This window comes from Cetorhinus maximus, chromosome 23, assembly GCF_964194155.1.
Source record: "Cetorhinus maximus chromosome 23, sCetMax3.hap1.1, whole genome shotgun sequence".
NCBI lineage: Eukaryota > Metazoa > Chordata > Chondrichthyes > Lamniformes > Cetorhinidae > Cetorhinus > Cetorhinus maximus.
In genome coordinates, this window is record NC_135901.1 from 26,427,352 (window position 1) to 26,442,366 (window position 15,015).

Below are 15,015 nucleotides of genomic sequence, written 5' to 3' on the forward strand. Positions count from 1 at the left end.
AGTTACTCATTGCACAATTCCTAGCCTCTGACCTGCTCTTGTAACCACAGTATTTATATGGCTAGTCCAGCTCAGTTTCTGGTCAATGGTAACCCCCAGGATGTTGATAGTGGCGGATTCAGCTATGATAATGCCATTGAACATCAAGGGGCGATGGTTGGATTCTCTCTTGTTGGAGATGGTCATGCCTGACACTTGTATAGCACGAATGTTACTTGCCACTTCTCAGCCCAAGCCTGGATATTGTCCAGGTCTTGCTACATTTGGACACGGACTGTTTCAGAATCTGAGGAGTTGCAAATGGTGCTGAACATTGTGCAATCATCAGCAAACATCCCCACTTCTGACCTTATGATGGAAGGAAGGTCATTGATGAAGCAGCTGAAGATGTTTGGGCCTCGGACACTACCCTGAGCAACTCCTGCAGTGGTGCCCTGGTGCTGAGATGACTGACCTCCAACAACCACAACCATCTTCCTTTGTGCTAGGTATGACTCCAACCGGTGGAGACTTTTGTCCCTGATTCCCATTGACTCGAGTTTTTGCTGTACGTGTGAAAACTAACACTCTGCTTTTGGATGATGTCACCCAGTGGAGGCATGTAGATGAGAAATAGGAGGGACCAAGGACAGATCCTTGGGGGACACGAAGTTTAAGGACTTTGGAGAGGAAATGGAGGTCGGAGATTGGGCAGCAATTTGCAAGAATGGTGGGGGTCAAGTAATGTTCTTTTTCAGTATGGGTGATGATGGATTTAAAGGTGAGAGTGATCAGAAGCGAGAGAAAACCGTTAACAATATCAGCTAACATGGGAAAAATGGATCATCAGCTGTTTAGTGGGGAAATGATTGAGGGACTATGAGGTGAATAAGATGAGCTCTGACAGGGCATGACACAAGATAGGAGAGAAACTGGAGAAAGATGCGATCTTGAGGGCTCGGACAAGGGGGAAATTTAGAGACAGTTTGGCCCAGTGGGATAGTCGAAGGGAGGGAAGCAGCAGAGGCAGCTGATCAGATTGTCTCAATCTTAAAGACAAAGAAGCTCCATGAGGATGGAGGAGATGGGAGAGCGAGAGCCCTTCAAACGGAACTAACTTGTGTTTGGGATATTACGATTTGCCGCACTGTGTGTTTGATACAAAGCTGATTTATTTGATGTTTATCCAGAATATTAACATCTATAACTGGGCTGGAGTTCACTAACATCAGCAGAAAAAACCCCCAATGAACACGTTTGCATCCTGGATCAGATATAACACCAAAATACAACTCCTGCAGTCACTTGTGAACTCTCTGGTGAGTCTGCAGGTGGGATGACTGAGTGAATCCCTTCCCACACTCAATGCAGGTGAATGGCTTCTCTCCAGTGTGAATTCGCTGGTGTACAGTGAGTTGAGACGATCGCCTGAACCCAGTCCTGCAGTAACAACACCTGAACGGTTTCTCATCAGTGTGAACACGTTGATGGCACATCAGTTCCCCGGAACTTTTAAAGCACTTCTCACAGTCTGCGCATTTAAAAGGTCTCTCCCCAGTGTGAACTCGCTGGTGTGCCATGAGGTGGGATGACTCAATGAATCTCTTCCCACACACAGCGCAGCAGAACGGCCTCTCTCCAGTGTGAATGCGCTGGTGTACAGTGAGTTGAGAGGATCGCCTGAAACCAGTCCCACAGTGAGAGCACCTGAACGGTCTCTCATCAGTGTGAACACGTTGGTGGCACAGTAGTTCCCCCGAGCTTTTATAGCACTTCTCACAGTCCGGGCATTTGAAAGGTCTCTCCCCAGTGTGAACTCGCTGATGGGACACCAGTTCCTTGGAACTTTTATAGCACTTCCTACAGTCTGGGCACTTAAATGGTCTCTCCTCAGTATGAACACGTTTATGGGACATAAGTTCCCCAAAACTTTTATAACACTTTCCACAGTCTGGGCATTTAAAAGGTCTCTCATCAGTGTGAACCCGCTGGTGTGTCAGCAGGGTGGACGACTGAGCAAATCCCTTCCCACACTCGGAGCAGATGAATGGCCTCTCCCCAGTGTGAATGCGCTTGTGCGCTATGAGGTGGGATGATTGAGTGAATCCCTTCCCACATTCCGAGCATATGAACAGCCTCTCCCCCGTGTGAATTCGCTGGTGTACAATGAGTTGAGATGATCGTCTGAACCCAGTCCCGCAGTGAGAGCACCTGAACGGTCTCTCGTCAGTGTGAACATGTTGATGGGACATCAGTTCCCAGGAACTTTTGTAGCACTTCCCGCAATCTGGGCATTTAAAAGGTCTCTCCCCAGTGTGAACTCGCTGATGTGTCATCAGGTGGGATGACTGAATGAATCCCTTCCCACACTCGGCGCAGGTGAATGGCCTCTCCCCAGTGTGAACACGCTGGTGTTTCAGCAGGGTGGATGAATGAGTGAATCTCTTCCCACATACAGAGCAAGGGAAGGGCCTCTCCCTGATCTGACTGTGTTGATGAGTTTCTAGCCCTGACAGGTAACATAATCCTTCCTCACAGTCCCCACATTTCCCTGATTCTTCCCCAGCGTGACTGCACTTGTGGTTCGAGAGGCCAGATGATCGGTTGAAGCCTCGTCCATACACAGAACACGTGTACGGTTTCTCCCCACTGTGAACGGTGCTTTCTTCTTTCATGTTCAAAATACGATGATATTCAGGTAATGATAAATCGGGTGACTCTGTCAGATCCTGATGTGATGTTTGGTTTGAGTTTCCCACTGCAAATCCTCACCTTCTAGAATCCTGTAAAATTCATTTAAAACAGAAAAAAAGGAGTAAGAAGGAGTAAGAAGGAGAAAGAACCCACAAAAGCACAAAGGCAGGTTGTGAAATTGAGCTGAATGAATATGGTAATTTGTGGGGCTAGGACTAGGAAAAAGTCACCATGAAAGCTGCCGGATTGTCGTAGAAACCCAATTGGTTCACTCATGTCCTTCAGGGAAGGCAACCCATCACTGGTCTGGGCCAACACAAGACTGAAAACTATGGAAGGAGACGGGGAGAGAGGTGGGAGATGCTAGGGCAAAGGTGAGGGATTTTATATATCTACAACTCGGCCAGAACTTTAAACCCTCAACCTCCACCACCTAAGAGGACCAGGGTGCAGGTGTATGTGAACACTATCACCTCCAAGTTCCCCTTCAAGTCACGCGATGTCCTGATTGTCTGACATCCAGTACTAGATGAGCAGAAATTTCTTTCAAAGAGTCCCTGCTACAAACTCTATTCCCTAGTCACTGACTTAATCCCTCTCCCTGGCAACTGTGTTTTTAAAAATTATTTCATAGCATGTGGGTATTGCCAGCCAGGCCAGCATTTATTGCCCATCCCTACTCGCTCTTGAGAAGGTGGTGGTGGTGAGTTTCCTTCTTGAATTGCTGCAGTCCATGTGGTGTATGTACACCCACGATGCTGTTAGGAAGGGTGTTCCAGGATTTTGACCCAGTGACAGTGAAGGAACAGCGATATATTTCCAAGTCAGGATGGTGTGGGGTTTGAAGGAGAACTTCCATGTGGTGGTTTCCCATGCATCTTGTCCTTCAAGATGGTAGAGGTCAAGCGTTTAGAAGGTGCTGCCAAAGGATCCTTGGTGAGTTGATGCAATGCATCTTGTAGATGGTACAAATACTGTGTGAGGCTAAAGCAGACTGTATAAAACCTCAGTGACACACTTGACTAGAAGATGAGATTCCAACTACATATCTGCACTATCAGTAAGATCGCCTATTTCCACTTCAGTAACATCACCTGACTTTGGCCATGCCTCAGTTCACCTGCTTCTGAAACTGTCACTTTTAAACCTGATTATTTTAACATGCCCTTAGCCGGCCTAACACATTCTACCCCCTGTAAACTTGAGATCATCCAAAACTCTGCTGCCCATGTCCTCACTCACACCAAGTCCCATTCGCCTATCATCCCATGCTCGCTAACCCACATTGGCTCCCGGTTCAGCAGCACCTCAATTTTTAAATGCTGATCATTGTTTTTAAATCTCTTCATGGGCTCGCCTCTCCCAATCTCTATAGTCTCCTCCAGCCCTACAACCTCCGAGATCTCTGAGCCCGATAATTGTCCGGCATTCCCACCGGAGCCGCATTTCCAGCCTGGAACTCAGAGTGGGAGAAGGGGGTAGAATGAGGAGAGGCCATATAAACTAACACTCACAGCAATCTACAATCCACTTACATTACCAGAAAAGTGAGGCAGAGTTTAGAAACACTCACCAACATGTCTCCAGTAAAATATCACAAGAGGAAAAGATTTTAGTTCTTAAAAAAGAAAATGCTGGAAAAACTCAGCAGGTTTGGCAGCATCTGTGGACAGAGAAACAGAGTTAACGTTTTGCATAACTTTTCTTCAGAACAGTTTCCCGTCTGCAACTCCTCCCCTTCTAACCTCATCAAAAGGAGTTTTCAAAATCTATCACTGTCAGTCCAGGATAGAAATTCACAATTTTTCTTCCTGCTTCCCAATGCTGTTGGGGCACACGTGTGGACTGCTGCACATTGCCCCCTATAAAGATGGCCACTGCACAGGCGCACTGCTGCACATTGCCCCCTATAAAGATGGCAGCCGTTAATCATGCGCAGATTCGGAGCTGTTGCCCGGTAGGTATAAACGCAGGAAACACGTTGTTTGGGGTCTGAGGTCTCCACCAGGTGTTACTGAAATCTCCCCGCCAATCTGCCAGCTCCATTCCTCCCTGCCGGCTCTATCTGAATGGTCTCTCTCGTGTGACTGTGCTGGTGTGTCGGTTCAGCTGGTGAACAGCCTTTCTGCATTGTGATTGTATCCACGTGTTTTCTGTTCAGACAGGTAATTGAATGCCATCCCAGTCAACAGTGACTACAGCATGCTTTATCTCGAGCCTGAGCCACAATTAAAAAGTTCCAAAGCCCTTAACACACAATTCCCCACTTTAACCTGGTTGATTCCCCATCCCTCTGTCTCCGATTTGGTCCCCAGAACACTGCCATCATTTCCATCCAAAAAGGGAAATGCACATATTCCACCAAGGTAAATGTTCCACTCGATGGTGCAACACCCCTATGGTTGAAAGACAGCAGATCCTCTGGCTCAGTATGAGCTGTGCCTTGGTGGATGGGCTGGGAATGTAATACAAACACGGCCTTATAGATGGTTCATCAACTCCAAGTCACAGTCCTCAGTGAAATGATCTGAGGGCTGAATGGACTCCCAGGACTGTCTCATAGCATATTGTTCTAAAAGAATGGGATCATATCTATCCAGTCGTCCTATCTAACCATCTTTTATCAATCCAACTCTTTCATTTATATATATTTCACATTGACTGTTCAATGCATATTAATAGATGAATTTATCCATCTGGTTAAGTCACTCTGATCCCCTTTAAGCTGGTTCTCTAACTGCAGTTTGGTCCAATCAGTAAATTGCAGATAACTAGAAGCTCCCTGTTCTCTATAGCCCTTTTTTGAAATGAATTATACAAACACCAGGATTCCATTCGAGATCCCTGCAGGATTCTTCTGTTTTCCATTAACAAGCCACTTCAAACTTCCAGTTGGTCACTCTGGTGTTAAAGGAATAACAGTTAGTTTTGATATTTGATTGTAACCAACTCCCAACTATTCACCTCTCCAATAATCAGCTGAAAAAAATGCTTCCATTGAGAACCTATGTCTTTGTCTCGTTTCCCTCCTATCATGTCCCCTCCAAGCTCATCTTATCCAAAAGACCCACCTCCTTCTCTCTCGCCCCCATTTCCACTAAACTGTTGATCGACCAACTTCCCTCCCTGGCCCTCGTGCTACCTGACACTGGAAACAGTTCCCTTTCCTCAGCTATTTCCTGCTCCCTTTTAAAAGTGTCATCACACCCAACCTAGGGGAGGTGATAGTGTAGTGGTATTGTCATTGGACTAGCAGTCCAGAAACCCTGGGTAACGTTCTGGGGACCTGGGTTTGAATATCACCATGGCAGATGATGGAATCTGAATTCAATAAAAATATGGAATTAAAAGTCTTGATGATGGCCATGAAACCATTGTTGATTGTTGTAAAAACCCATCTGGTTCCTAATGCCCTTTAGGGGAAGGAAATATGCTGGCCTACATGCAACTCCAGACGCATAGCAATGTGGTTGGCTCTTAAATGCTCCCAGAACAAGGACAATTACCAATGGCATTAAATGCTGGTCTCGCCAGTGATGCCCACATCCCACGAATAAAAAAAAACCCTCATCTTCAATTCCTCTGTTGCTGTAAACCACCCCCCCCCCCCACCCTCAAGTCCATGCAAACTATCACCTCATTTTCAACCTCGCATTCCTCTCAAAAGTCATTCCTCTCAAATCTGTCACCACGACTCTGTGTTCGAACCTTTCCAATCTGGTTTCTGTCCCTGCCCCAGCATTGAATCCAGGCCACAAAGGGACTGTGGGGCATTATCTTCCTCATACTTCCTGCCCTCCCACTGTCCAGCTGAGTGCCACTGATCTCACTTGGATCCAATCGGCGCCAAAGAATCTTTCAGCAATGGCTTCTCTTCTCGTCCCACGACCTTTGGAGTCTCCCAACGATCTATCGGTGGCCCCTCTACCCTTCATCTACATGTTTCCCCTTGGTGCCATCATCTGAAGACAGGATGTCAGGTTCTACATGTATGGTGATGACTCCCTTCTCAACCTCGCCACCCCGTCTCTGGGCCCTTCCAGTGTTTTTGTGTTGTCAGCCTGCTTGTCTATTCTACAGCTCTCCTGACTGCCAGCCTGCAGAAACTTCAGCTCATCCAGACTCTGCTATCGTTTACCCCAGCCATCCCCAAGCCCCATTCACCCATCATGACCGTGCTGTCCTTTACCCCGACCATCCCCAAGTCCCACTCCCTCATCACGCCTATGCTCACTGACCTACAGTGGCTCCAGCTCCACCAGTGCCTCCATTTTCAAATTCTAATTTCTTGTTCAACTCCCTTCTGGGCCTCACCCCCTGCCTATATCTGTAACCTCCTCCAACCTTCAGAGAGCTTTGCATTCCTCCAACTCTGGCCTCTTACACATCCCTCACTCTCTCTGTCCCGTTTGCCAAGCCTTCAGTCATCGGCCCCAACCCTGGTCCTGGAGTAGGTCATTCAGCCCTTTGAGCATGCTCTGCTATTCAGTTAGACTCTGGCTGATCAATTAGCCTCCTCTAAACTTGAAGAACAAATATCTGAAAGGTTAACTCCAGCCAGTTATAGGGGTTATTAACAGCAGCAGAAACAAACCCAAACTGTCAGAACGAACATGGTTCAGACCTGGATGTGATTAACAGCAGCAATAACAGGAGAATCCACCTCCAGAAGTTATTTGTGAACTCGCTGGTGTCTCATTAGGTTTTGTGACTGAGTGAACCTCTTCCCACACATGGTGCAGGTGAATGGCCTCTCCCCGGTGTGAACTCGCTGGTGTGTCAGAAGGTCAGATGAATTAGTGAATCCCTTCCCACACACGGAGCAGGTGAATGGCCTTTCCCCAGTGTGACCACGCTTGTGTTTCAGCAGGTGAGATGAACTGCTGAATCCCTTCATACACACAGAGCAGATGAATGGTCGTTCCCCAGTGTGAATTCGCTGGTGTGTGACAAGGTTGAATGATCGATTAAATCCCTTCCCACACATGGAGCAGGTGAACGGTCTCTCCCCAGTGTGACTGCGTTGATGACATTCCAGCTGGGATGGAGATCTGAATCCCTTCCCACAGTCCCCACATTTCCATGGTTTCTCTATGGTGCGGGTGTCTTTGTCTCTCTCCAGGTTGGCCAATTCCACGTCAGTAGATCCTCCCTTTCAAATATCCTGTAAAATGACTTTACAAACATCAGCACTGTCAGTACAGCATAGAAATTCAGAACAGAAAATTCTAGTTTCTATAGAACATGTTTTCCTCACCCTTTCCTGCAAAGCAATAAATCCTCACACACACTCTCCCTCTCCCTTTGCTGGAATCCAAACCCAGGGTGACCAACTGTTCAGTATTTTATGGGATTTCCCCCTATTTGAGTTAACTGTCTCAGGCTGCACAGTGCCAGGATGCTGTTTGTCCAATAAATTGGACCTGCACTGCACCCTATTCAAACAGTTCTGGCAGCCAAACCTCATCCCCCACCCACCCTCACAGCTTTGGCAGCACCTCACTCAACAGCCTCCCTCAACCCACACATACGGACCCTATGGCAGGCCGTCCCTTATTTTCCTTTGTGAAAATTGCTCACCCTGCCAAACCCATCACATCATCTCCACCACAACAAAAACAAAGATACCTGGAAAAACTCAGCAGGTCTGACAGAATCTGCAGAGAGGAACACAGTTAACGTTTCGAGTCCATATGACTCTTCAACAGAACTAAGGAAAAATAGAAAAGAGTTGAAATATAAGCTGGTTTAAGGTGGGGGAGGGGGGTAGGACAGGTAGAACTGGATAGAGGACCAGTGATAGGTGGAGATTGCCAAAATATGTCAGAGACAAAAGGACAAACAGGTATTGAAGGTGGTGATATTAACTACAAATTGTGCTATTGGTGACATTAAGGGTAAAAAGCAGGACGAGCAAGGTAAAGATAGCTCTAGTGGGGGTGGGGTGGGGGGGAAGGGATCGAAATAGGCTAAAAGATAGAGATAAAACAATGGATGGAAATGCATTTAAAAATAATGGAAATAGGTGGGAAAAGGAAATCTATATAAATTATTGGAAAAAAGGGGGAGCGGAAAGGGGGTGGGGATGGAGGAGTGAGTTCATGATCTAAAATTGTCGAACTCAATATTCAGTCCGGAAGGCTGTAAAATGCCTATTCGGAAGATGAGGTGCTGATCCTCCAGTTTGCGTTGAGCTTCACTGGAACAATGCAGCAGGCCAAGGACGGACATGTGGGCATGAGTGCAGGGTGGAGTGTTGAAATGGCAAGCGACAGGGAGGTCTGGGTCACGCTTGCAGACAACTTACGTCATCTCCACCACTCCTTGCGGTACTCCCAGTTTTCTCTCCCCCTCCCCCACTCCTTACTCTGGCTAGGTTGAGTTCTCAAGTCCCTCTGTGCAGAGTGAAAATATAATCAATGAATCAATAATTTTCTCTCCTGGTCACTGGGACCCTGAAGCCCCGCCCACTCTTTGTCGCTTCACCAAGATGGCCGCGCATAACGTTAAAAGGCAACAAACGCGGGACCTGCAGGTTCTTGCTGGGGGTTTGGGGCCTCCAGCGGGTGTTTCTGAATCCTCGCCGCCCACCTCCCAGCGTTTCCTTCCTTCCCACAGATCAGATTCCTCATTGATTTGAGGCCAAAGTGTAACCTCTTATTTATTGTCCCCCCTCCCCCATTCTCTGATGTGAACCATCCTCCACTCGCTGACCCAGGATGGCGGCCGTTAACTTGGGCCTGTTCCCGGGAGGGAGAAGCCCCGCAGCTGCAAACCAGGAGCTGATAATTATTCATAACGGTTACTCCAGCTCACAATGCCCGGGGAGTGATTGACGCGAGGGACGGACCAATAGGAAGAGGGAATGGGGCTGGAGGCCCGAGCGAGAGCGGCTGGTCCTCCAACCAATCGGAGTGAATAAGGGACGGGGCTGAGCCCACAACTCCCTCATTGTGTCCGCAGGCGCCCCAGCTGCAACATTGTCCCCGATAAAGGTGGCGGCCGTTCACCCGAGCCTGTGTCGGGGAAAGGCCCGAGCAGCTGCAGCCGGTTCAAATGTCGTACCCGAGCTTCGCATTCGAGGCTTGGGGCCCTCACGGGGTGTTCGTGAAGCCTCCCAGCCCACTCGCCGGCTCCATTCCTCCCTCATAACCCACCCAGCAGTATTTTACCAGCCGAGAATTTCGACGCAATCGCCTCAGCTGTCCGACATCACCCGCACTGCGCATGCCCCAGCTCACAAAGCCTGATTGACCTAGCGCTCTGGAACATTCGGAAGACGGGGCGGGGCTGGAGGACCGAGCGGGAGCGCCTGGTCCTCCAACCAATCGGAATGAATGAAGGGGGCGGGGCTGAGCCCGGATTACCCTCATTGGCTGAAACTCTGCATCATTTTGGAAGCTGATTTGTTTCAGGCTCCAGGAGAAACCTGGACCTTTCTGTTTGTGGCTTTAAACAGATGAAACCCTGTGGGTGCGGAGCAAACATTTCAACATTTGTTGCTGAAACAATGAAGGGAACATGATGAAACAATGTAGAAACAATTCAAGGGCCAACTTAAAGGAATAACTGGGCAGACAGGGAATGTCACCATCAGAACAAGGAGAGTCCCTGGTTTCAATAAGTGAACCTGCAGAAGGATTAGGGCAGGTGAGGGAGAAGGTTAATACTGTCATCATTCAGAACTACACAGACTATTCTGTCCAAGGTCATCGCCAACCGGGTCAAATCCGCTCTGGAATTGGTGATTCACCCTGACCAGACCTGCTCTGTGCCAGGCAGGAAGATCTCTGACAGCCTGGCGCTGCTCAGGGATACGATTGCCTATGTACAGGACAGGGGTGTGGATACCTGCCTCATCAGCTTGGATCAGGAGAAGGCCTTTGACAGAATATCGCACACCTACATGGGGGATGTGCTCTCCAAAATGGGCTTTGGGGAGGGAATTCGAAATTGGATCCAACTGCTCTACACTAACATCAGTAGCGCAGTCTCAATCAATGGGTGGGAAACAGATAGCTTTCCGATTAAATCTGGAGTCAGGCAGGGCTGTCCTCTCTCGCCTGTCCTTTTCGTGTGCTGCATAGAACCCTTTGCCGAGTCCATCAGGAAGGATCCGGGCATAAGAGGAGTGACGATCCCAGGCAGTGGAGGCACTCAGGTAAAAGCCTCCCTGTACATGGACGACGTCGCCGTTTTCTGCTCGGATCCCCTGTCGGTGCGCAATGCCTCATCGCCAGAACTTTCCAACAAGCACCAAGACGTAGCTTGGCTGGTGGTGAGAAAGGCCCTCCCCGTCAGATCCTTCCTACACGCCAGGAGTCTCACCCCCTCTGCACGTTGCCCTCGAGGTGGCTGTGGTGGGGAAGAGACCGTTGTTCACCTCCTTGTGGATTGTGCCTTTGCAAAGAAAGTCTGGAGAGAGATGCAGTGGTTGCTGTCGAGGTTCATCCCGAGCAGTTCTGTGACACAGGACTCTGTGCTCTACGGGCTGTTCCCAGGGACACACACCGAGACAAACATCGACTGCAGCTGGAGGATCATCAACTCGGTGAAAGACGCGCTTTGGTCTGCCCGAAACTTGTTGGTCTTCCAGCACAAAGAGTTGTCCCCGACCGATTGTTGCGGACTGGCACAATCCAAAGTCCAGGACTACGTGCTGAGGGACGCACTAAAGCTTGGGGCAGCTGCCGCAAAGGCGCAATGGGGAAGGGTCGCTGTCTAAGACCTTTCTACCACAGCGCACCGAGAGACTGGGAACTGTTTAGAGCCCCTCGGGCTGTACAGATCAAAATGAAAGGCTGTAAATGATTGTAATATTGTTTGTACTGATGCACCTGGTGATACATTTTGTAAAAGTTTAACCTGGATTGTACCCTTGTAATGTTGTTTTTGAAATGGTTTTGAATGTGATTGAAGATTTTTTATGAATAAAGTATATTTTTACAAAAAAAAACTACACAGACTATAAAGGAACAACTGATCCCAAAGACAATCTCTTCTAGTACGTGTGGAGGGGATGTGCTGAATAAATGAATGGTTTAAAGGGATTAGATGATATATGTTTCCTAGATTGAACTTTAAAATCTGGAACTCAGAAGGATATGGATTTGTGTTGCAAGGGGCGGGTGCGAGTGGGGAAGATCTGGATCAGTGTATTACTCCAGGAAGCCTTAAAATCAGAGTGACAGTATTTCAGAACTGACTCCTGTAGGGTAAGACTGATGGAAGCATTTAAAGTGGTGACTATAGATGTGTTGGAGAATGATGTGCACAAGGAATTTGTGAACTATCCGACGATAATAGAGAGGGGAAAGGAATGGATCGGGAAAGCACCAGACATTTCATATATTATTTAGTATAACAGATACTTCATGTTGTTCCAGGAGAAATGGGGCCTGGTTGTGTCGGTGTCAGATTTTACGCTGTCAGCCTGTGGTTTCACCGTGGATGAAGAATCTCTGAATGGTACCATTCAAATCACTTGATGGAGCTCTCAGGAGCCAAATTGTCAGCTTAAAAAGAGGAAGGTTTGTGTTACAGCTAATGAGAAGCAGCACCCACACTCACAGACCTGCACACACACACACAAACCCATGAACACAAAGCCACACAGGCACAAACAGAGAACCACATTTACACACACAAACACTGTAATAGTTGCTTGGTTGTACAGAACTTGAATATTGCTGAAAAGAGACATGTCTAATCTTTTTTGTCTTGCACTCATCAGGAGACGCGCAAGAATACCATTAAAAGGGGAAAGCAACAAGTTATGCTGTATGTGAAGAGAGTGTTGATTGGTTGTCAAGTGGTGTTGCCATGGACAATGCACCTGTGATGGTGACTGACAGTTAACTGCCAAGCATTGTTTGAAATTTAAACCAGGCAGCTTTTTATTTTTATTCATTGATGGGATGTGGGCGTCGATGGCTAAGCCAGCATTTATTGCCCATTCCTAATTACCCTTGAGAAGGTGGTGCTGATTTGCCTTCTTGAACCGCTGCAGTCTCTGTAGTGTAGGTACACCCACAGTGCTGTTAGGGATAGAGATTCAGGATTTTGACCCAGTGACAGTGAAGGGACAGCGATATATTTCCAAGTCAGGATGGTGAGTGGCTTGGAGGGGAACTTCCAGGGGGTGGTGTTCCCATGTATCTGCTGCCTTTCTTCTTCTAGATGGTAGCGGTCGTGGGATTAGAAGGTGCTGCCTAAAGAGCCTATGTGAGTTCCTGCAGTGCATCCTAGGGATGGTACACATTGCTGCCACTGTTCGTCGGTGGTGGAGGCAGTGAATGTTTGTGGTATTGTTGCAAATCAAGCTGGCTGCTTTGTCCTTAATGGTGTAAAGCTTCTTGAATATCATTGGAGCTGCACTCAAACAGGCAACTGGAGAATGTTTTATCACACCCCTAACTTGTGCCTTGTAGATGGTGGACCCAATTTGGGGAGTCAGGATATGAGTTACTTGCCACAGGGTTCCTAGCTTCTGACCTGTTCTTGTAGCCACAGTATTTATATGGCTGCTCCAGTTCAGTTGCTCATCAATGGTAACTCCCAGGATGTTGATAGTGGGGAGTTCAGCGATGGTAACACCATTGAATGCCAAGACTTGGTGGGGGGGGGGGCAGTGGTGGTGGGGTTGGTTAGATCTGCTCTTGTTGTAGATGTCATTGCCTGGCACTTGTGTGGCACGAATGTTACTTGCCACTTGTCAGCCCAAGCCTAGATATTCTACAGCTCTTGCTGCATTTGAGCATGGACTGATTCAGTATCTGAGGAATAGTGAATGGTGCTGAACATTGTGCAATCATCAGCGTCCATCCCCACATCTGACCAAATGATGGAAGGAAGGTCATTGATGAAGCAGCTGAAGATTTTTGGGTGCAGGACACTACCCTGAGGAACTTCTGCGGTGATGTCCTGGAACTGAGATGGTTGGCCTCATACAACCACAACCATCTTCCTTTGTGTTCGCTATGATTCCAACCAGTGTAGAGTTTTCCCCCTGATTCGCATTTATTCCAGTTTTGTTCAGGCTGCTTGATGCTACACTTGGTCAAATGCTGCCTTGATGTCAAGGGCAGTCACTCTTACCTCAAATCTAGAGTTCAGCTGTTTTGTCTATGTTTGAACCAAGGCTGTAATGAGGTCAGGAGCTGGGTGGCCCTGGTGGTACCGAAACTGAGCGTCAGTGAGCAGGATATTGCTGAGCAAGTGCTGCTTGATAGCACTGTTGATGACCCCTTCCATCACTTTACTGATGATCGGGAATAGATTGACAGGGAGGTAATTGAGTGTGTTAGATTTGTCTTGCTTTTTGTGTACAGGACATACCTGGACCCTCATTGGTCAATGAATTGCCCCGAGAACTGAGTCAGCGAATGGTTGTCACCTATTTTGTTTCACTGAAACAGGCGCAATGTGTGTACATGCTCTTTCTGTCTGCAAAGTACAGGGCCCTGTATATTAATATATGTAGCTTCCAGTGCATCCAAATGCACCACACTGCGAGCCCAACTGACAATCTTAAATTGGTTGTCAGCATGATTCTTAGCACACTGAGGAATGTTGAACACTGTGTATTGAGTTTTGCAAGCATGAGGTGCTTGGATATGGTCTGTACCCTGCCCATTGTGAACAGTGGCTGGGACATGCTGTTTGATATGATCCGCCAGTCTTTGGAATGTATGGCTTACATACCGAGCATCACACTGGCACTGTAATGGTATGTAGGCTGTACATCCCAAAACCTTGTGGATATGCATGAGGGAGAAGGGAATAGCGCTTGTCTTTGGGATGTACGGCCTACATATCGAGCATCACACTGGCACCGAAATGTTATATAGACCAGTTTAAGATTGTTCGTCAAGCTCTCAGTTTGGCACATTTATGTGTTCTGGAAGCTACATATATTAATACACAAGACCCTGTTCTTTGCAGACAGAAAGAACATTCATTGTGCCAGTTTCAGCTAAACAAAATAAGTGACAGCCATTCACTAACTCATTCCTCAGGGCAATGCATTAACCATTCAGGGTCAAGCTGCCAGGTTTAAATTTCAAACAATGCTTGGCAGTTAACTGTCAGTCACCATTATGCATTCTCCATGGCAACGCCACTTGCCAACCAATCAGCACCCTCTTCACATACAGTGTAAATTGTTGTTTTCTCCTTCTATTGTTATTCTTGTGAGTCTCCTGATAAGTGCTAAATGAAAAGCTCAGACATGACTCTTTTTTCAGCAAAACACAGGAATACTCCATGTCCCATCAGATGGGCAAAAGCAGATAAGCTGACTAATACTGAAGATAAAGTATTGGTGTCTGCAAGGCCCACAAT

General features: G+C 47.5%; 3 protein-coding genes and 1 long non-coding RNA gene across 8 annotated transcripts in view; 1 reads left to right on the top strand and 3 right to left on the bottom strand.

Annotated features, from left to right (window-relative positions):
• LOC144697459 (uncharacterized) overlaps positions 1 to 15,015 on the bottom strand; it is a 296,931-nt gene that overhangs the window by 160,467 nt on the left and 121,449 nt on the right. The gene's annotated exons all lie outside the window — the stretch shown is intronic.
• Positions 1 to 15,015, top strand: part of LOC144698446 (uncharacterized) — a 147,086-nt gene that overhangs the window by 51,806 nt on the left and 80,265 nt on the right. The window lies entirely within an intron of this gene.
• The window catches only part of LOC144697294 (uncharacterized), a 273,796-nt gene that overhangs the window by 44,916 nt on the left and 213,865 nt on the right, over positions 1 to 15,015 (bottom strand). The window lies entirely within an intron of this gene.
• On the bottom strand, positions 1,134 to 9,939 carry LOC144696952 (uncharacterized). Of its 5 annotated transcripts, none has more exons than XM_078568673.1 (4): positions 9,846 to 9,939; positions 7,298 to 7,848; positions 5,498 to 5,574; positions 1,134 to 2,762 (listed from the first exon to the last, which is right to left on the bottom strand). In XM_078568673.1, the coding sequence occupies exon 4, from the start codon at positions 2,652 to 2,654 to the stop codon at positions 1,281 to 1,283; it is 1,374 nt and encodes a 457-aa protein (XP_078424799.1). In that variant the 5' UTR covers positions 2,655 to 2,762; positions 5,498 to 5,574; positions 7,298 to 7,848; positions 9,846 to 9,939; the 3' UTR covers positions 1,134 to 1,280. The 5 variants fall into 5 exon arrangements, with proteins under 5 accessions (XP_078424799.1, XP_078424797.1, XP_078424796.1 ...); XM_078568671.1 differs by having other exon boundaries at positions 4,247 to 5,574; XM_078568670.1 differs by lacking the exon at positions 5,498 to 5,574.